Raw genomic sequence first — 22,502 nt, forward strand, 5'->3', positions numbered from 1 at the left:
TGCAGAAAGAGTTGCAATCAATCGCAACTCTACAAATTTAGGCGCAACTTGATTTTCAACCAATCAACACCTCGCATTTTGGACTTGCGATTGATTTTTTGGCTTGCGTTTAAACGCAACTCTTTCTGCAACGGGCTCCAGGTTATGTGAATTTGTCCTATTGTTATGATGACTCATAATAATTTGGTGCTCCTAGATCCTGCCCCCTTCATTCACGTGCCATCACCCCACCATGTTGATGCGCGCGGCGCGGGATGATGCGATCCATTATTAATACCGATGGAGTAAAATGTTGGAGCGAGTAAGTAGAGAAGCGGTTAGCTTGTTTTCTATCGGATTTTTCCTTCTGATCAACCATGACTTCAAAAAATGGTAGGTATTATTTATGAACTGATATGTAATCGACCATCAATTGTTTTAAATAGTGGCCGCCAATACAATGCACTAAAAATGCATTGTAAAAAAGTGAAAGCAGCCAGCAGCTGCACTCTCTGCAGCTTGCAACTGGCAGCTGCGGCGTTTAGCGAGTAATCGGCCCATAGCATAGCCGGAACTGTAGGGTGGCAGAGCACGAGTTTCCTGTTCAAAATGCGTTGAGTGACCAACCTATTGCTTGAATATGTTAAATAGGCGATTTCTCCCTCTTATCAACCACCCAATTTTCTTAGCCACGTATCTCTACTCCTACACAAACTAGCGAACTATGGGATAGATGGCTCGATACACAAGTGGCTCACATCCTTCCTAACACACAGGGAGATGACGGTTGTAGTTGATGGAGAGCATTCCGACCCAGAAGAAGTAACATCAGGAGTGCCGCAGGGGACAGTGCTCGGGCCCTTGTTATTTCTATGCCACATCAACGACCTCCCTGATGTCGTCCAGTCACAGGTTCGCTTATTCGCAGATGACTGTGTGCTGTATAGGCAGATTAAGTCTCAACGAGACCATCATAAGCTGCAGCAGGACCTTACTGCATTAGAAAGCTGGGCATCCACCTGGGGAATGAGGTTCAATGCTAACAAGTGCCAAGTTATGAGTATAAATGCCAAAACCTCATACTTCTACACCATAAATGACAGTATACTCAAACATGTATCTCAACATTCATATCTTGGAGTAACACTAGCCGATAATCTGAAATGGTCACCCCAGATCAACAAAGCTGTGAGGAAGGCAAACTCTGTCCTTGCTTTACTCAGAAGGAATCTAAGTTTCTGCCCACAGAATTGCAAACGCACAGCATACATTGCACTAGTCAGATCTATCCTGGAATATGGTGCATGTGTCTGGGATCCCTATCTTCAGAAGGACATTCAATGTCTGGAGAAAACACAGCGTAGAGCAGTACGGTTCATCTGTGGCGACTACAGCTCTCGAGAACCAGGCTCGATTACCAAGATGAGAGAGAATCTCAACCTGCCTACTCTTGCCTCAAGACGCCAAGTCCTGAAACTTACATCCTACTTCAAAGTGGTCGAGGGGTTGGTTCCTGCCCTTCCTGTTGATAAATTTCTTATTAAAGCAAGACCCAAACGTAATATCAAAGCTAAGAAATTTGTAAACTTTGATGCTACTAATGTGGTAGAGAAACAAGTTACAAATAATTCCAAGTGTTTCTCAATAAGACATTGTAACACAGAGCAGTTAAGAAATTCTTTTTTTGTGAATACAACGTTGGCCTGGAATCAACTCCCTAACGAAGTTATCAGCAGTACATCACCAGAGGTGTTTAAAGCCAAGATCGAGGAAAGCCACCTACGTTTCGACTAGACTCATTTGCGCCCTCTCCTAACCCGGTGCATTATACCTAACGGTCCTGCACTGTACTACATCCAGATCCAGATCTGCGAAAATATTAATGTTTAACTTAAATATCATCTTGCATTTGAAGAAAGTCATGAAAATGCAGCTAGTTTAATTTTAACTTTGAGTTTGATCTAGACTAGTCTAGAGATCTAAGTTAGATCTATAATTTAATTCAGATATCGCCGGCAATGACCAACATTCACATTTCACCCTCGGTCCATTTCACTTTATGGTAGATTCTGAATTCTTGTCATGGCACATTATAATGAATATAGATCTAGATCTATATGGTTAAAGTGAGATTAGAGCTGTTTGCAGTGAGACTAGCATACCGTATGCAATTAGATCATAGATCTAGTCATGAAAACATGTAAAAAATAGACTTATTTTGGTTTGAAAACCATCTCATTCTCATATCGTATTATGAGAAGGGATCTGACTATGATATGAACATCTGTTTTGAAGTGGGGTTCAGGTGGGATTATTGTAATTTCAATAAACTATGTGAATTTCCATCTTTCTTCTTTTCTATCACCGTGATCTTGTAATTAATTCATAATAAATGTACTTTCCCATGTTTAGCATTAGCAATATGCAATGATCTGTTGGCAAATAATATGCACAAAATGGCCAGTTTTAGATTTAATACATAGTGGATCCACTATCATACAGTGTTGAAATCAGGTGTTGGTGTTATTTTGGCAAGTGACTGGCAACTAAAATAAGCTGAATTTTGAAAGTTCACAACCTTATTTTGTATCCAATCTTGAGTTTTGATGAAAAACTCACTTGATGATATAAAACAAAGTGTAAGAATAAGGTAATCATAGGATTCATGTAGATCGGGTCTCCAAAATTCCATTTGGGATTAAGTTTGCTTCGTGTTATAACTGTTGGCATAGTGCATATTCAAGCCCTTTGTTTAGGTATTCTTTCTATGTGTATTTAATGTTCTTCCCAAATGAACACTATTCCTGCAATATTTCAGGGGAAGGATGAGATAGAGAGAGAGGGGGGGGGGGGGGGTGGAAGGGAGTGGGTCGAAAAGCAAATGCCATGGACGGTTTATCAAAATGTTTACAGAATCATAATACATGTAGCTTAATGCTCACTTTTTTTACCTGGGGAGTGTTCCATCAATATAATTGTCTGACAACTTTCCTTGATTCTGATTGGCTGAGAGACACTGTTACTATGGTAACTGTCGGATAAAATGGGACTTGTCATACATTGTATCTGACAGTTACCATGGGAACAGTGCCTCTCAGCCAATCAACATCGGGGAAGGATGTCGGGCCCCGTCTTACTAATAGTTACGATTGATCCATTGTGCAGGTAGTGTTATTGCCTTAAAAACGGAACGGGGGGTGGGGGGGTGGAGTCTAAAAGAAATATTTTTCAATAAAAAACCTTTAAAAAAGTCCTTCAGATTGTGTTTTATCAGGTATTAAATATGCCTGTTTTTGATTGAGTTGGTCTGAAAGGTTTATTTCCAATTCGTCCAATTGCCAACTCGTCTACTATCATTTAGTCTACCATCAGTGCGTCCACTCACCACTTGGTCTACTTTCATTTTATCTAATGCCATTCCGTCTAATAACCAGTTGGTCCAATAGCCATTTAGTCCATATTGCCATTTGGTCTAATTAAAGTAATGTTAATTCTGCAAAATGAATGAAAAGAAAATGGGTATTAGACCAACGTGTTATTAGACGAAATAGTACTAGACAAAGACAAAATGATGATGGGACCAAATGGTTGTTAGATGAAATGTTGATGGACAGATGGCATTATACTTTGAAATTAAAGTACATGGAGACCATGTGATGAGTGGACGAGTTTGCGTTGGACGAATTGGCAATTTACCGTTTGAAAGCACCTGCTTCGTGGTACCAAAACAAGTATAAATTGTCACCCTTGCCTTTACATGTTTCTTCATGTATTACTGGTAGTAATAATTGAGTTAAAAAAAAATATTGTTTATAGCAAATTTTGACCCGAAAGTCATGAAAAAATCTCATACAGGTCTCCTGCAAACACATCTGAATTCAAAATACTGGGTTGCATTTTTGGTAGTATTACTACTGTATGATCGAAATAAATGTTAGATTTTAGCATCTCACTCATGTTCTTCTGTTTGTTAATCATCTCTCAGTAGATATCCCAGATGGTAGTCCCATATGTGCCTTGTGCTGTAAGAGAATCACCGATGCAGAATATGTGCAGGCGTTGGAGAGAGACTGGCATTCATTATGCTTCACGTGAGTTCCCTCAGTACACATATTTTAATGGCTTATTGGGAGACATTTACCCTTCAAAGAGGTAAACTAGAAAGGGAAAGGAGATGGATGGAGGGGAGGGAAGAGAAGAAAAGAGAAAGGAAGGGTAGGGGAAGGGAGGGGGGGTGAAGGAAAATGTGTTGCTTGCTTTCCTTATTACCGAGCATCATTACAAGATGAATTCTGTACACAGTTCAATGAAAATCAATTTAATTGTATTCCTGTTTTTATAAAATTATTTATTTGAAATGTGCATGATTTATGTGTCAAATTGATTCGAATCTGCCTAGAGATATTGCATTTCCATTGTCGTCAAAGTACAAAATATTGTTATCTTCGCTTTAATAGCACATTAGACCAGGGTAAAATATTTTTGATATCTGTAGATCTTTCCATTTGGGTCCTGATGGGTTGTCCATATCCAATACTGTCTCTATTTTATGACTTTTTTTTTATTGTACCTGGCAACCTGCTCACTGATGCAGCTGTTTTTATTTCTAAAATATTTGTGTCACATTGTGTAATCATGCAAAACCAAACATTTAATTTTCTAGATGTATGTCATAAATTAAAAAATGTATTGTGATAAGCTGCCCTAATTCATATTATTCAATTTTCTTGATTCATTTATTGTCATAAAATACATTTTTTGTAACAGGATATACTTTCATGTACACAGTGAAGTCTCTTGACTCAATTATGTTCAACAGAGTAAATGAGAAATTATCTCTATTGCTTTTCAAAAAACTCTTACAAACTATTCAAATAATGTACTTATGTCTATTTTTTATTTCATTGTTTTGTAAGTGGGTAACAAAATATTACAAAGTTTTGTTTCAAGTGGGGATAAGATTGAAGTCTAAAAAAAGGAATTGCAAAATGATCCATAAGATGATCTTTTCATAGAATGTACTAATACTTCACTCAATAATTGTATTACATTGTATTACAAGTGGATGCAAATGGCAAATTTCAATTTTTCAAGTGGGCATTGGAGTCTTAATAAATAAAGTGTAGGCTATGTATGATGGTGTGAAATTCTAGAGCAAGAGTTGTGAATATAGAAACAATTAAGAAGATTGGTGTGGCTAGGTACGTCTGGCCCAACACTTGGAGCTTAATTAGGCAGCTGATACTCAGCATCTGGGGACAATGGAGTATCATAACAGCTCTGTTTAATGAGAAAAATCCACCGTCTGCTGAAAGTGACACCTCATGAGAGGCACATGAAGTGTTTGCCATTTTGAGATTCTCCGGGGAGTCAGGGATACATGCCTTGCCATCAAGAAAGAGCACATTATGCACAGCATATCAAGGATAGGGGGGGGGGGGTCATTTGAGAGTGATAAAGATGACTCGATATAAAATGTCCAGAAAGTGTGGCGGGGGGGGGGGTGCAAAAGAAAATGTAAGAAATTTTCAGGGGGCAGGACAGCAGGTTGAAGTCTAAGAAAAAGGGTGCAAAAGATGGCTAAAGTCTCAGGGTGTGTGACATTTTTTTCAAGTGGTGGGAGGGGGTCTAATCGCTATAAATAAAAGATGACTGAATGAATAATTCAGGGAACAGAGTTAGGGATGGGGTTAAGCCCCCAAATCGGAGACATCCATGCACAATTTAAAGGGATAACAGTGGTCTAAACTTTTCTGAATCATTTTTGGAAAACTATTTAAATCGTGATAGAAAAGTCATGATATATTTTTGATGTTAATGTTGATGTTAAGACAACTAAAGAAAATATTCTATCACATCGTTGGATCTTTTTGCTGGTTGATAGATGAAAAAAAGAAAAACAGTGTGTCAAAATAAAGTCATCTATTTGACATCAATAGTTACGACATTTTTATACACCCATCCTACAGGATGTATTATGGTATCACGCTCGGTGTCCGTCCGTCTGTCCGTTATTACTTTTCCTTGTATAAAATGCGATATTTTCACTTTCACTTAACCTACATATAAGCTGATATAAATTGGTGTGTATGATACTAGCATAGTCTACAAATGTAGACCCACATCTGCAGTGTGTGTACCTCAGCTGATTCAACGAGTCTGCATAGCAGACTAGGTCTACTGAGGCTGCAGAAATGGCTCGCTTCGCTCGCCCTTTCAGGCTGGAAGCAAACCAGTAGCAGATCCCACCTCACAAGCCATTCAGAGTCTGCATAGCAGACTAATACTAGCATGGATCCCAGGAAGCCTATTGATTTTTAGGTCAAAATGTCAAAGGTCAAGGTCACAGTGACTTGTTTTTATCTTACCCTTCTGAAGTCCTTGTACATTGTAAATGCAATAACTTTAGTTTAACTTAATCTAGGCTCATACAATTTGGTGTGTATGATACTGGCATGGATCCCAGGAATTCTTTTGATTTTGAGGTCAGAAAGCCAAAGGTGAAGTCGCCACCTTCCACTTTTCTTGCTTGACCAATAACTATATTTTCCGCGTTACAGGCAGGCATATTATGTGCTCGCCTTAGCCACACTCTTGTTATTCATGTTTTTAGATTTGTTTCTTTGGATTGTCAATCAAGTATTTTTATGATAAAAACTCTTTCTTAGGTTAACAGGGTAATGCATTTTTTCAGGAACTACAATGTATAGTGTGAAATTTGCAAAATGGCAACTCTTTATTAAAACTAACTACTAAACTATTAACTATTTGTGAAAACTAATGCTGCTGGAAGAATATTATTAATTACATGTAGGTATACTGTCTTTAGTAGAATAGGTAATTTCTGTATTACAAGGTTTTCATGAATAATGAAGATATTTTTTCAGTAAATGTATAAATATGTTCATTAAAGATGACAGCAATTTTCTGTATCAGTAATATTAGAATTAATACTGAATTTGATGTACAATATTGTGATTTAGTTTATTGTTTAACTCTTCATGCGTTCACCTGTAAATCCCCTGTGTGTTGCATTATTTTAGCAGTGATCCCCTCTACGCAGTATGATAGACTCTGTTATTTAGAGTGCCATAACTTTTTATCTGATCATTTTGAAAGAAAATGTTGAGAGCAAACTTGTAGTGTTTCTTGGGCTTTCTTATCGTATATAAATTTATTGGATAAATTATGGAAAAATGTATAGTAAATTACATTTTCTGAATGCTTTCTCCTAATACTTCCAACAAAATTTACCACCCGCCCCTTTACTTTGGTTCTTGTGTTAGTGGCATGATTTTTTTTTTTATCCACTTGGACTGTTCATTACATAAGCTTTGTATTGATACCAAAGTCATGATAATCTGATAAAAATAGCCCATATATAGTGGAAAATAAAAGAGAGTAAATTTTTGCCTGGTCAAGGTACTGTACTCCATTGAAAGGGTCTCATTCACATTTGTGCCGTGAGTCACAGACTCCTAATAATAAACCTGGCCATGGTATTGTTTGTGAGGAGGGTTTTATTGATTTTCTCCTATCCTTTTTCAATGAACTTCTTGGCTATGATCAGGATGTATTGATTTTTTGGGAAAATTCAATGATTCTGTAATTTATAAACTGCGATAATCCGTCGAACGCTAAACTAATGTCGCACGCGCGATCGATCAGTTCATGTACACATGTACGGTATACACAAACGCCAGGCTATATATTGTAGCTAGGCACGCTCCGGGGCATGCAATTGTTCGAAAAACAATGGGACAGGGGACGTCTATGGGAAATGTGTGGTTGTGGAAAAATGCGAACGAAACACGCCTACGGATGTGCAATAATGCGAATGTAACGCATGAAGAGTTAAAGGTAAATGCCAGTTTTTGGTAAGGATATCAAAATGAGTTCGTACAGAATCCAATGAAATGACCACCAAAGTGTCTGTTGGTATAAAGAATATGTGCCAAAGGATTCTGGAAGAAATTGTGTAATTGCTGAGAAATTAGCAAATAAGCACAGGATTCGGGTCAAGCGTCGGGCATTAAAAGATGTAAAAATGTGAAATTTTAGCAATTTTTTTTAGCAGGAGCGCGTACGACATCTTGTAAACGTATTGACGTGACCCAGGCCTAGTTTCACCACAGATTAATTAATAGCTAACACAGCTATTGCATATACAATGTTAAGAAAAATCTACAATCTATCATACATGTATTGTAATGAATTGATTTGAGCTCCTCACAGAGAGCGATTCTGAGGAGCTCAATTGAGCTCCTCAAAAAAATAAGGAGAGCGATTTATTGAGCTCCACGAAATTATAAACGTGAAGGTCTGGTTGTAGTTAAATATCATTCTTGCTTGTACATGTATTTCGTATTGAAGAAAAAATGCCCAGGAAGAAAACAAAAATCAAATATATGCACACATTTTCAAGATATAGAACTGAAAACTCATGCACTGGGGACAATAGGTGGTTTCAAACCGCCTCGATCACAAGAATCCCAGTTAAATTACAGGAACTGTTTTCGGCTAAAAAAATACCCATTAATTATTCCTGCATTCACACCGCCCCGAAACATACCCTTCGGGATAAGTTCCTGAAGTTACGAGCATGCGCATAGTATGGTCTGATAATCAGGCATCCGCGAGATTCAAAATCACTAGCCCAGCAGCCACCCACAGCTCCCGCGCCCAACGACACGCTGGGCTAAAAGTTCCCGTAATTTGCTTTCACATCGCCAAAATACCTGCGACCTTGGAAAAATCCCCGCGAAAGTTCTCGTAATTTCGCCAAGTACCTACTATTTAGCGGGTATTTTCTTTCGGGGAGATTACGCGTAGTTTGCTTTCACATTACCAAAATACCTGGTATTTTCTGATCGGGGTAAATTTCCCGATCAGAGAATACCTGGAACTGACGAACTTCGAGGCGGTCTGAAACCACCTAGAGATTGACCCTGTTCTCATTACTGCCCTGAAACTAGTTTGCTGGAAACTAGTTTAACGTGTAATGTAAACGGTCGAAGCAGTCTTGGAGCTATTTGTAATAGAGCATGGTACGACTTTCTAAAATTGGCAACATGGTTTGTAAGCTTTGCTGTACCAACTCCACTTCAAGAAAAGGTGGATGCTAGACTTCGCCAGGCAATGAGCAAGACGCTGAGCAATGTGCACGCCTGCATGGGTTATATAGAGTGGGCGAGCTAGGGCTGGCGTGCCCAGCTGGACGCTATTGTCTGGCTCCACTCGGTGTGAGCCGCGCTGTGATTGGCTGAAGCCTCTGGCCAATCAGTACCTCACTGGTAATGAAAGTAAAATTTTTAGTCCCACTTCAATCTCTGTGAAACACCTTTTCTCTCTTTGTTACATTCAAAATTACATATTTTTATGTAAAACAGAGAGTTCACAGCTCTTTTGTCATAATCTGGATCAGCGTAGGGAATACATGAGGGCGACGGTTGATTTCGCGCTCATGACAGCCCAAATAGCCCCTAAACTTTCCCCAAAATGCATACTTAGGGGCGACCATTCTTTCTAGAGTCGCCCCAAGATCTGTCACATAAAATATTCAAGATTGTTCAAAATATTCTAACTCTGGCAGAATAATGATATTTGGTGTTCTGCTCTTAAATTACTTGTTACCCCTAGAAAGAAGCCCTTAAAAAGTTAAAATGAACGAAATAGCCCCTAATGTGGAAAAAAAGATTGCCCCTAAAAATGAAAAAGTATTTCCTACAGATACCCTGATTTGGATTCGTCTTTGAACTTGGGGGAAAATATTGCAAACTTTATTCCATCGAATTCATGTTCAGTATTCATTATCTCTATCTTTTTAAAGGCAAATTATGTACATATTTGTATGGCATATATGAAAATGTGTAAGCAACATGGTACTTTAACTTTTTAGTCCTTATATTAATCTGGTTTTGTTGTCCGTCACATTCTACTGCATGTGTACATAATGCAGGTCATTATGACTATTAAAACTTGACATAAGCATGCAGCCAGAAACTAAATCTGTTTCTATTCTTTGTGTCATCACTGTCAAGAGATAAAAGATGTGATGGATTTACAATAAAAAAAACGCCCTATATCAACCTTAGTTTTGTTTGATTAGTAAACTTAGTAGGTTCACTATGTAAGTACCTGTACTGCAGTGCATGTTTACATAAAGTTGTGTTTATAAGGTTTTTATAGCGTATTAGCTCCATGGTACTAGGAATCGGCAAATCATCGTTCTTCTTCCTTGTATTGGACTTAAACAAGTCTTTTTCTGTAGATTCTTGGGACCGATGTAGAAATTATCATTTTGAAGAGTTTGAAGATTGCTTTAAGAGGGGAGATCATTATCATTATCTTCCATTGTTTGGAAATTACTTCCTTGGATGAATTATCCTCTGGATAGGAATTAAAATGTGATTCATATGGAATTGAGTTTTTGTCTGTAAAATGCAACGATTGACTTGGATGTTTGTGTCGTCTGATGGAGTACTGTGTTGCAAATGGATCATAAAAGTGTCATGCCAATGAAGTAGGTGGAGAATGGAATCTGTAGGACTTGCATCGTGTGAATGTGGCTTGTCCATAGACACTGAAAGGTAGTGTGTGAAGAAATAAAATATTTTTCTTAAAGAAGAGGCTATGAAATGATGTGTGGTGATATATCCCCAACAAAATTAAGGATATTTCATCCCCGAAAAAAATTGACAAGCAAAAAAAAAAAGGTCTTCAACCACAAATAAAGGATATTTCGTCCCCCCCCCAAAAAAAAGGTTTTCAACCACAAATTATGGGTTTTTCGTATCAGAAAAAAATTGGCAAGCAAAAAAAAAAGGTCTTCAAGTTCAAAAGAGGGGGCACACCTCTGTTTTCATGGAATTTCGACATTACAAATTTTGCTTCTCAAAAGGGGGGGGGAGCATGTGCCCACCGTTTCCCCCCCCCGGATCCGCACCTGACATTTTATTTTTTTATTTGTATCACACAACATATTGAGGAGCTGCTCATCTGTTACATCACAAAGTGGAAATTCTGAAATTCATAACTTTTTTATTCTTTGACAAATTTTATCAAAGCTTCATCAATATCTTTCTCTATTTTTTTAAATTTGCTTTTATTACAACTAACTTATGGTCACAGTGAACCTCCCTTTTAATGTTCCTGAACAGGGCAAACGCAATAACAGGAATGGTCAACATGTATATTGCCTGCTTTTCTTAATTTGATTCTACTACATATTAAATTATAGCTAAATATATTTACTCATTTTTAGCTCATCCGGCCCGAAGGGCAAGATGAGCTTGTGGCGTGGCGTCCGTCGTCTGTCGTCCATCCACAATTTCAAAATGCTACTACTTCGCCATTTCAAGTCCGATTTCAATTCTGTTTGCTTTATATGATAGCACTAGGTGGGGCATTCAAAACCTCTACACAGAATATTGCAATTCATTAAATATGCTAATTTGTGCGCATTTTTCAGAAATCACAGAAAATGCGTCTTCTTCTTTGTTTGTGGACAGATTTTGATATTTTTGCTTCCATCTGGCAGAGCTTCATGAGGTTCACCCAATCTTCTACACAGAATTTTGAAATTTTGACCAGAACAATTTTTATGTAAATTTATGCGAAATTAATTTATACATATTTTTAAAAATTCACATAAAATGCTTCTTCTTCTTTATTTGTTGACCGATTTTGATTTTTTTTTCTTCCATCTGGTAGAGCTTCATGAGGTTCACAAATCTTGTACACAGAATTTTGAAATTTTGACTAGAACAATTTTTATGCTAATTTATGCAAAATTTATTCAGAAATCACAGAAAATGCGTCTTCTTCTTTGTTTGTGGACAGATTTTGATATTTTTGCTTCCATCTGGCAGAGCTTCATGAGGTTCACCAATCTTCTACACAGAATTTTGAAATTTTGACCAGAACAATTTTTATGTAAATTTATGCGAAATTAATTTATGCATATTTTTGAAAATTCACATAAAATGCTTCTTCTTCTTTATTTGTTGACCGATTTTGATTTTTTTTCTTCCATCTGGTTAAAAGTTAAAAAATTTCGACTAGATAATAATTAATACTTAATTCATACGAAATTTATTCATAGATCACAAAAAATGCTTCTATGTCATTTCTTCATCAATTTCAATTCTATATCCTCAATTTATGTCACCAATATAATTCACTAAAGTGTCAACTGGGCTGAAATTAAAATTGTGTTTAATTGTGTTGCGAGATGCCGGATGAGCTCCACATCATTGATGTGCTAGTTTTCATATGATTCAGGATTACAATATAGTTTTATTTTTATCTTCACGTTATGCAGTTGCAGCCAGTGCAAGCAACGTCTTTCTTCTTGGTACTTTGAGAGGGATAAAAAGCTCTACTGTCAGAAGGACTATTGGGCTCAGTTTGGAGAGTCCTGCCAAGGATGTGCACAACTTATCGCTGGACCTGTGATGGTGAGCAATAATGCTGGGTACCATAACACAAAGGTTGGCGATTGATCGTATGCTTGATTTTCACGATTGATTGTACATTCATAGTCATTGCAATCATTAGTAGAAAAATGTTCTATGATCATTGCTAAGCTTTGTGTTATGGGCCTCTGGTCATTATACAAGTCACCAAAATCTAATTTATATTTAGTGTTTGTAAAATTGTTGATTGAACAAAAAGCTTCATGGGCACTTTGAATAATTAATTCAACTTCACAGTCACTTTTAAGACATTAAAAGTGGACACATTTTCTTTGCTAGGCCAGCTCTGCTTTCACTTGTATTAGGTTAGGTGCGTGGAGATGAATGCAAATTGTTATTTGGAGTATTTGTGCAAAATGGAAGTTCAGTTGCACTTTGTAGCGAGGGATAAGTTTGCTGCGGTGTGTTCTGTCTCAGATTGATTTTGAACATGAAATGCCAGTTGTGGTAGTGTTCTGAAACTGATTTCAAACTATGAAATGACAACCAAGTGTTGGCTTGAGATAATTATAGTTTCACTTTCTCTGACTGTGACTACAGATTACCAGAAAATTAGGGTTAAGTCAAGTCTGTAACATTTGCTGTTGGTGTCTAATGCCGCTTTGTCGATCGCAACCAAGATTTCAAGAAGTGTATGTCAACACAAGGAAGAAAATATGGATCTTCTGGCGATCTCAAGCTGCTTATTTAGATCTCATGTATGTTATATAAAGAGGCTTTCAGAACTTCAGACATTTAATTTAACATGGTAATCATGGTAATAACATTCCAACTTGCCGTCAGTTCCTTAGTTCCTTGCAGCAAGCCATTTTTCTGCTGAAGTGATTTTCTGAAGCCTGGTATCAGTTTCAAAGTTATTAAATAATTGGTTGAAGTACAGCATGAATGGTTTGTGTTACGAATAAGACACTATTACCCTTTTTAGACAGGCTAAAATTTCCTTAACCCCGTACTATTGGTGGGGCTAAATGGCAATTTAGCCCCACCTATAGTACGGGGTTAAGCTTAGCCCACTTTCGTTTTACACAGCGTTTTTGCAAAGTGGGCTAACCCCACCTATAGTACGGGATTATTTGGCCCTGCAAAAAAGCAGGGTTATCCCACCAATTGCGGTGCTAAGAGCAATAGTACGTGGTTAAGATCGCATGTGTAAAACGAAAGTGGGCTAAGCGCTCCCATTCATGTCCCGCAACAGAGCCGGCCCTGTTGTCCAATCAGAGGTAAGTATAATGAATATTCATGAACAGCGATCACGGCGATGAAAAAAAAGCGCGCGCCAGAAGTCAGCGATTTTGGATATGACCCCTCAGTGCGCTCGTGAATATTCATGAGCTACCAATAGTCCGGGGTTAGCGAGTTTCGTGTGTAAAAAGCAAGCATTCCTTATCCGGGGTTAGCAAAAACGATTCGGCATGTGTGAAAAGGAAAATAATTAGTACGGGGTTAAGGATAGTACGGGGTTAGCGATAGTACGGGGTTAAGAAAATCCTGTGTAAAAAGACTATGTCCATCATATAGTCCATCAAAGAAAAATGAGATCCTTACAAACATTCAGTTATTATTTGGCTATGTTTATTTTCGCACACTTTGAAGTGATATCCCCTCATTTTCTGATTCACAAATTTGCTTAGTGCATGTTTCCACATTTCTTGTTGTTGAGCATTTTTGCATTTGAAAATAGTATAAAATCACAAAAAATGAGGATGCTTGTGAAATGCATTACACATTAATGAGAGCTTGTGGAACAGCAAACAGTTGCTAATGTGATTTTCTGGTGCAGGAGTTAAAAAAAAAAGATGCAGATTTGTTGGTGGTTTCTAACATGGGGTCAAAGTAAAGCAGATTGTTTCCCAACACCTACCTCCCTGTCCAGATTGTACAAAGCCCTATAAAGTTTTTAATACAAGTTGTTAATGGTATTCTGATTTGGGTTTTACTCTCATCCTGTGTAGTGATGGTTTATTCTCTGCTGTTCTTCACCGCTAATCAATTAATTAACAGAAAAAATGAATAAAACCAAAAGGAATCAATGATGTTTGCATTATTTGTACATAAAAAACAATCTTTATTGTTGCTAATAGTATTAGCAATATGATTTTTGCTCTTTTGTAATTTATGAATTCTGATAGATGCTCAGGCAAGGCGAAGTGATTTTTCTTTGAGGCCGAGGTTTTTTTTTTTAAATCCCATTTGTATCATGTTTCATTTTAGTTTCATGTAAATAAGTACATGTGCTGTGCTACAAGTCTATTGAGAGTACTGTGAGACATCGTTCACCATAATGGCCTCGAACATTTTGTAAGCCTTTTTGTGATTTTGTCTGGATGCATACCCATTGACATTTAAAGTTGAAATTTCAAAACAAGCATTTTGTGTGAAATTCCCAGAAAAGTGTGATACAAATGCTTGAAGTTGTCAAATGATACTAAATATACACACTGAGTCCATGAATAAAAGGTATGGTCTTGTAAGAATTGCCATTTTGATGATTCTAGGATAATTTCCATGGTAAACAAACTTAGAATTGTTTTTTTGAGTGCCTTTTTGGTATTAGTGAGCTCTGTGGAGGCAAATACTTGGGTATGGGGGGGTCCACTAGTTACAATGTATGTATTGCATTCTACAAGATTTTTTTTTTTGCATATTTCGTTTACTGTACATGTATGTGCCATGTGGAGTGGTTATCATGTAGCCTCCTTATGCCATAGAGAAGGAGATAGGCCCAATACTCTGGTGAAGTAGCCTATAAAAGATGAAAAATCATTGACTGAAACAAGTTGACTCCCATTTATGATTTCATTTTGATGTGCAACCATCAGCATTGCATAATTGTTGTACCTGAGGGTAATATTTAGTCATAAATTCAATTCATGCACGGTTATAAGCATTTTTATAATGTACAGTACAGGCATTATTAAAGGTCAAGTCCACCTCAGAAAAATGTTGATTTGAATCAATAGAGAAAAATCAGACAAGCACAATGCTGAAAATTTCATCAAAATTGGATGTAAAATAAGAAAGTTATGACATTTCAAAGTTTCGCTTATTAAATAGTTATATGAACGAGCCAGTTACATCCAAATGAGAGAGTCGATGATGTCACTCACTCACTATTTCTTTTGTTTTTTATTGTTTGAATTATGCAATATTTCAATTTTTACAAATTTGATGATTAGGGCCAGCTTGCCTAAAGCACAAAATGTTAAAAAAAATGGAATTCCACGTGTTCAGGGAGGAATGAAACTTCATTTCACATGGCAATGACGAGAAAATCAATATTTCATATCATAAAATACAAAAGAAATAGTGAGTGAGTGATGCCATACTGACCGAGATGTGCATATAACTGTTTTGTGAAATGAAGCGAAACTTTAAAATGTCATAACTTTCTTTATATTTTACATCCGATTTTGATGAAATTTTCAGTGTTCTGCTAGTTGAATTTTTCTCTTTTTTTTCAAATCAAGTTTTTGTTGGGGTGGACTTGTCCTTTAATATTGGGATCATATTGAAGCAAGTAGACTGCTCAATCATGGCTTGGCAACAATCTTTAAGCTGTTATCTAAACTTGTATCTCTGCTCTCAAGTTTTAGGCCAACCTCTTTGCTCTTTTCTCTTAAATATAATTTTTCTTAGTCTTTTTTTGGATTTATTCATTTTGGTTGTAATTGACAACAATTTTTTAAAACTGATTTTGCTGTTTTTATTACTTTGTATTTTTTTGTGTGTGCTTGTTTCTGAAGAGAACAGAACTTTAATTCTTTTACCCTGAAGGATACAGAATTACCTCTCAGCAGTCAGGAATTAACACTTTCCCACCTATTCTCCAGTTTGTAAAAGCAAAGGACGCATTCAAACAGTAAGCCTGTAACAGGCTATTAACTGCCATGCAGGCAGCAGAGGGACCAAACGTTAGACAAATGGCACATAGGTGACATTTAAAAGGGCATGAAATGAATTATTTAAAATACTAGTTGTCAGAAAGATCATGACCAAAATAAAGAAGGAAACATTTCAATTGGCCTCAACTTTAATCTGAAGGGATTCAAACAAAAAAAACAAAAGATATAGTAAGTGATGGACAGTATCGATTCTCTAATTTGCATGCCACTGAGATGAGCATAACTGTTTTTTGAAAAATAAGCGAAACTTAAAAATTGCTTTCTTATTCTACATCCGATTTTGATGAAATTGTTAATGTTTTGCTAGTTTGATTTTTCTCTATTTATTCAAATCATCATTTTTCTGGGGTGGACTTGACCTTAAAAAATTATGTAAGTTCTTGGCCCTTTTGAAGGGATGACATTATCAATTTCAACCCTTAGCATGTAAAGGTTTGTCTAGACAGGATATCTGTGAATGATTTATTGAATGTGTTGGGATCTCATGTTGATGTTCAAATCTTGGCCAAGGTAAGCAAGAACTTGTTTGGTAAAAAGGTAATCTAATAAGTGAAGGCCTAGATAGTTCACCCTAAATGCCATGGATTTGAATAAAGTCCAGTGTCCTGTATTCACAAACTTAAGGTTAGTGATTCATCGCTAATTTGAAAGAGCAATTCTGATTGGTTCCTAGTCGGTCTAATGAGTAAAACGTGCATGCTATGGTAATTTCGATTGGCCATTTTATTTGATGGTTAATCACTAACCTTTGTGTTTAATAAGGGGGCCCTGATTGGCTCTGGTATGTAACCTGCTGTTGTGGCTTTTGCATCTGTTGATTCTTTATGAAAACTTACATGTACATTTTACATAGTTGAATATCTAGCATCTTCTCTTTCTTTAATATTTATGGCCTTTTGACCACTTTCAGTCCTGTCTTTGCATGAGAGTGGTTTTATATCAAAAGAAAAAAATGCAGATAATTCATCTTGTGTGGACAACTAGGCACCTAATCAAGATGATAAATCGTCCATTAAAACATTTCTTATTTCATATCCTCCTTATCAAAACTGTTTTATAGGAGGCATGCATTTTTTAATTGAATATCTTTATTGTCAATAAATGAAATTCCTTTTTTTTTACTGGTTTACACATTTGTAGATACAATATACACAGAGCAAAATGAAAAATGGTGATAACTTGTCAACAAAGAAAATTATTTGAACTCAGGCATACATGATTCATACAGAATTGAGTGATTTACAATACTTAAGGACTTGAATAACAAGTCAAAGCTAAAGTCTGATTTAAGAATCATTCACATTTTAAACTACTTATATTTGGTTATACATATCGACCTACATGTATGTATACTCATGGACCCTACCACAAAGGGTCCATGGTATACTCCATCCATTGGAAATGTGACATGCACTGAACAGAGGACAAAAATTTCAAAATAATCAGGATTAAATTCAATTGTAAACACAAAATTGATATCAGTATTTCTCTCAAGAGGTCCCAGGCATCATGCTGGTGGAAGTTTATTCCCCCTCCTAAAAACAGGTAGCCCCATCCTCTCTTCAGTCAGGAAGCAAGATGTGATTATTTATTCCGTTGAGGGATGTGAAGGGGGTGCAGGGTCCTGTTTTGCAGGCTTGCTACACCAGGAGTTTTGTCAAAAGTTTGGCTGAATTGATTTCTTTATAACCTTTGATGAAGCATCTTTCAGTGTACATGTACAGTAGTTTAATACATGTAGATTTGAGAAAATGGTGTAGTCCACATTTTTCCATGACATAGAAAGAAAATGTTCAAAGAATTCATGGAATTTCACAAAGAACGCAGTTTTTAGTTCCCCCCCCCCCATTAAAAAATATTGTTAAAATCATGAAAATCAAAGCAAAATCCCACTAAAAAAAAAGTTTTTAGCATCATATATCCATGTGCATACATTCGTAATTCAGCAGCTTCATTATTCCGAAGGTTCGTTATTCCGAAAACGAGGTGAGGTTCATAATTCTGAAGGTTCGTTAATCCGAAAAAGAAATGAGGTTCATAATTTCGAAAACTAAATGATTAACCTTATTTCATTTTCAGACTAACGAACCTTATTTCGTTTTCGGATTAACAAACCTTTGGAACATCGAACCTTATTTCGTTTTTGGATTATCGAACCTTTAGAATAACGCCACAAATGTTCGGATTAACGAACCCTTTTATGTTTTCGGATTAACGAACATCGAGGTATAGGCAATTTATGTGTTTCGAAATTACGAATCTTCTGAATAAAGAACCATCGGAATTACGAAGTGTAACCATATCCATGTATGTTTACCAAGCCCTTAATAGGCCGATAGATGTTTATCTCGGATTTTGACTATATTTACGATTGTTTAATATTCCACCAAAGAACACAAAATGTTGTTTTTTATGTATACATGTAACACCAAATAACATGGCATTGACATGTTCACCCAGGACTTGGGTCTCTAAAATGGTGTAATGCACAATTGATTTAACTGTTACAACAAAATGTTTTCCAAATCAGATAAAAAAAAGAAGGGCAACCAAGAAAATATACAAAATGTAAAAAAAAAATTTGAGAATATCCCAATTTAGCAATATTAATAGAACAATTGGGTCCTTTTTTATTATGTTTTGTGTGTGTGTGTTTGCAACATGGTAATCAGAATTTTAGGGAAATCACATTCTGTACAGAACATTTGTCCTCCTGAACTTGTACTACTAGTAATATATCTCTGTGGGGATTGATAAAAACTTAAAAAGATTTAAAAATATCTTGGTTCAAAGAGTCAGGAAGCTTCAATCTCCATTCTACTTGATAGAACTCAAATTGAAGCTCTGCTCTATGGATAACCTGACTTGAGGTAATTAACCCTGTGTTATACAGTATCCTGGGGGTTGGCCTGTATATCACAATTTATTATTTCATTACTTACTGTGTGTCTGTATCATTATTTATGCATTTACAACTGGTGACGAAGTCTAATCAACCTTGGACCGTAAAAATCCAGGCATTTTGAAAATTGTTCACGAATACGATTACTAGCTTTACACACTGATCTAAAAATACTCCCCCTTCGTATGAGGAAAGCCCCTTGCACACGTAAACACAAGACTATCAGTCTTATCATCATTCTTCAGGATAGTCTGTCAGTGTGAGTAACTGCAGTATGGGGGCTCTCTCCCAACCCTGACTCGTATCATAGGATAAAACATTGGATTATTGTAACCATACAGGAAATACATACGTTGCATACAATTTTGCAGTAAGGCTTGTTGCCTAAAGTTTGCCTCTCTTGCTATGTGTTGGGATAGCGGCCATGTTTTTTACGTCTTGCTGCTATTTCTTCTGGAAGCAGGTAAGGTGTTTAAGAAATATTTTCTTTACTAAAATTTTTTTTTTTTTAATTTGCCTTTCTGCTCACCTATAACTCTGAAAGAAGCTAGAGTACTTGCTCACCAGCTTAACACCCACAGCGAGCCTGAGTGGAATCGATATTAAAATCTCGGTCCGATTGATGGCATCATGCGCCGGTGCAGATTTAAGAAAATTGGTGTATTGATAAACATTGAGTGACAATATGGAGAAAAGAAATACAACCATTCGTTAAAAATGCACAGTGACGTCTAGCAACCACTTAATTGAATTATATTCCCGTAATTTGTAGAAACATCTTGTGTTTGCCTATATTAAAGTAATTTATGCCTGACATATCTATCTGAATTCATGAAAGGAAATCATCACCATGGATTGCACTTGTGCACTGTGCTTCTTTTGTATCAGACAATAATGGCAAAAAAAGAGAAAATGAGACTAATGTTTCCATGTAACCATAATGCAGCATATTATATCAAGATATATACTGTGATGACTATAGCTCCTATTGAAAAAATCAGCATTTAAACCAAACTAAAACTTTACCCCTAAACCTTATATATGTTAACAGTTTCATTACATTATTCTGGACCAAATACCCCATGACAACCCAAACCCTGACCATTATGAATAAATAGAATAAAAGGCATTGAGCAAAATGTTATCAAACTGATAACGTTGAAGTTAGCGAAATGAAAAATAAAACAGGCCTACATGTATGCACGTTGTAAATGAATACTGGTATTCAATGGGTGGCTGATGATTTCATGCCCCCACTTTGCTTTTTCTACTGTTTTTTAAATTTTACTTGAAATCAGAATTTTGTCATATTTTGATATCAAAATGTGTATGTATATGATAATTCACTTATTACAGAATAAGTTTGATATGGCAATGTATATCTTACACTGTTAATCAATTGTCAGTCCATTTCTTCATTCCTGGTGGACAAAATTTGAATGAATATAATTTCATCTAATAATAAAAAACAAAAAAATAAATGGGGATATGACAACATCAGCTTGCTCATATATATCTGTAGAACTGTTTCACTGAAATAATTCTTAAGTTTGTTATTGTCTGATCTTAATGAAATGAATTCACTTTAAAAAAATGCTTTACTTTAACTTGGTTATTGTCTGATTTTGATGATTTTTTTCAGTGTTTTGTTTGGCTGATTTTACTTACATGTACTATTCAAGTCATATTATTTACAGCCTGGAGTACCCCTTAAAATTCTCATGTATGCTGTTGAAATCTGCCTTGCCTTTTTTTACCTTTACATTTTTCGCATTTGTGATGTGATGTATATTTGTATACTTGCAAAAAAAAGTGACCATGCCCCCCCCCCCCCCCGGGGGGGAGGGGGGGGCCACTTCCATTCACGAGTGGATACCATGCGCGACCATGGGGTCTCGAAAAGCACCCTAAACACGTAATTTCCATTTTCTGAAAATGCACCCCTTAACAAGTATTGGCGTGTGAAACCCTACCCTTAACAAGTATTGGAAACAAAATGATAGTCTTGGCAAATATTCCCTGAAATGAACCCCTAAACAAGTACAGGAATGTTTTATTGTTACGGGTCCTTCGGTCATCGGCTTTACCTTATTTGGTTTAGTACGACCCCACCTTCTACACCTCGCGCAAATCGGACTCTAAACACGAAGTTTTGGGGCAAAAAGAACATCCTTTATAAAACATTTTAATTTTGTTTTATCATTCCCGCATATTCGACCCTAAACACGTAATTTTCCTAGCGAAATAGATACCCTTTTTTCATTATTTTTGTGTTTTTGACACCCTTATCACGTTACGTACGTAACATGCCCTATTGTGAAAAAGACATCCTTTTTACGTGTTTTTTTGGTTGCGCATGGTATCCACTCGCCAATGTAAGTGGCCCCCCCGGGCCATGCCCTTCAAATATTGATATCCAGAGCGTGATCTGTTTGTTAAAATGACAAAGCAGGTATCCCTGTTCTATTTGATGTACATTACAAAGCATATTTTGGAGGGAATTCACTACAAGCAAATGTGAGTGATTCACTATTAGTCTGCAAAACACATACATGTAGTACAGAGCTCTGCATACTCGTATGCAACATTTGTATTGTCTGAGTTTGAAAGGTTGAAACAAGTGGCCACTGGACTCCTCCCCTTTGATGCCATTCACTAAATCGGATACAATCACTCAGTGTTTTGGAACTGATTCAATTTCCGGCCAGAGATGTACCCTTTATGGCTAGTTTAATATGACAAACAGCAAGCTTTAATACAATGATGCTGTACATTTTTTAAAAAAGATTTCTTTTGTTAAAACTTAAAAGTTTTTATATTCTTAAAAACATCCTGTTTATTAGCCTGATGAAACAATATAGACAAATTTATTGAGAAATTAGAGCCTTGCATTGTAACTGACTTTACTATTAATTATGGCACAGAGGTTACAAGGGGATCTCAACCACGTATGGGAAACCCTGAATCTATCAAGTAGACGGCTCATAGATCATTGACTGTTTTAGTGTTTCAAATTTATGATTTCTGCTCTCATTACTTCCCACTCTCTCACTTTCCATTAAAGCTAATTGATAGAAGGTGCAGTAAGTGTCGTGAGAAAGTCTGTAAACCCAAGGTTAAGTATGACTACATGTATATCATCGTGGATCTAGATCTGGTACATTTACATAAACTTTACTTTGTGAATTAATAAAATGTAAGCTGAAATACGATCACACTGAAGATTGCTGTCCAGAATAAAGA

At 36.4% G+C, this 22,502-nt stretch overlaps 1 protein-coding gene across 4 annotated transcripts in view; it reads left to right on the forward strand.

The window, feature by feature from the left end:
• Window positions 1-256: 256 nt before the first annotated feature.
• LOC121408367 (LIM domain kinase 1-like) overlaps window positions 257-22,502 on the forward strand; it is a 46,691-nt gene continuing 24,445 nt past the window's right edge. Inside the window, exons 1-3 of one of the 4 annotated variants that reach the window (XM_041599822.1) lie at window positions 257-372; window positions 3,965-4,070; window positions 12,302-12,437. In XM_041599822.1, the coding sequence (XP_041455756.1) occupies window positions 357-372; window positions 3,965-4,070; window positions 12,302-12,437 (258 nt within the window). In that variant the 5' untranslated portion in view covers window positions 257-356. Of the gene's footprint in view, window positions 373-3,964; window positions 4,071-9,843; window positions 10,569-12,301; window positions 12,438-18,958; window positions 19,723-22,502 lie in introns of those variants that run through there. The other 3 variants (XM_041599823.1, XM_041599824.1, XM_041599825.1) reach the window with 3 other exon arrangements.

Source organism: Lytechinus variegatus, chromosome 2 (assembly GCF_018143015.1).
Source record: "Lytechinus variegatus isolate NC3 chromosome 2, Lvar_3.0, whole genome shotgun sequence".
NCBI classification, from domain to species: Eukaryota; Metazoa; Echinodermata; class Echinoidea; order Temnopleuroida; family Toxopneustidae; genus Lytechinus; species Lytechinus variegatus.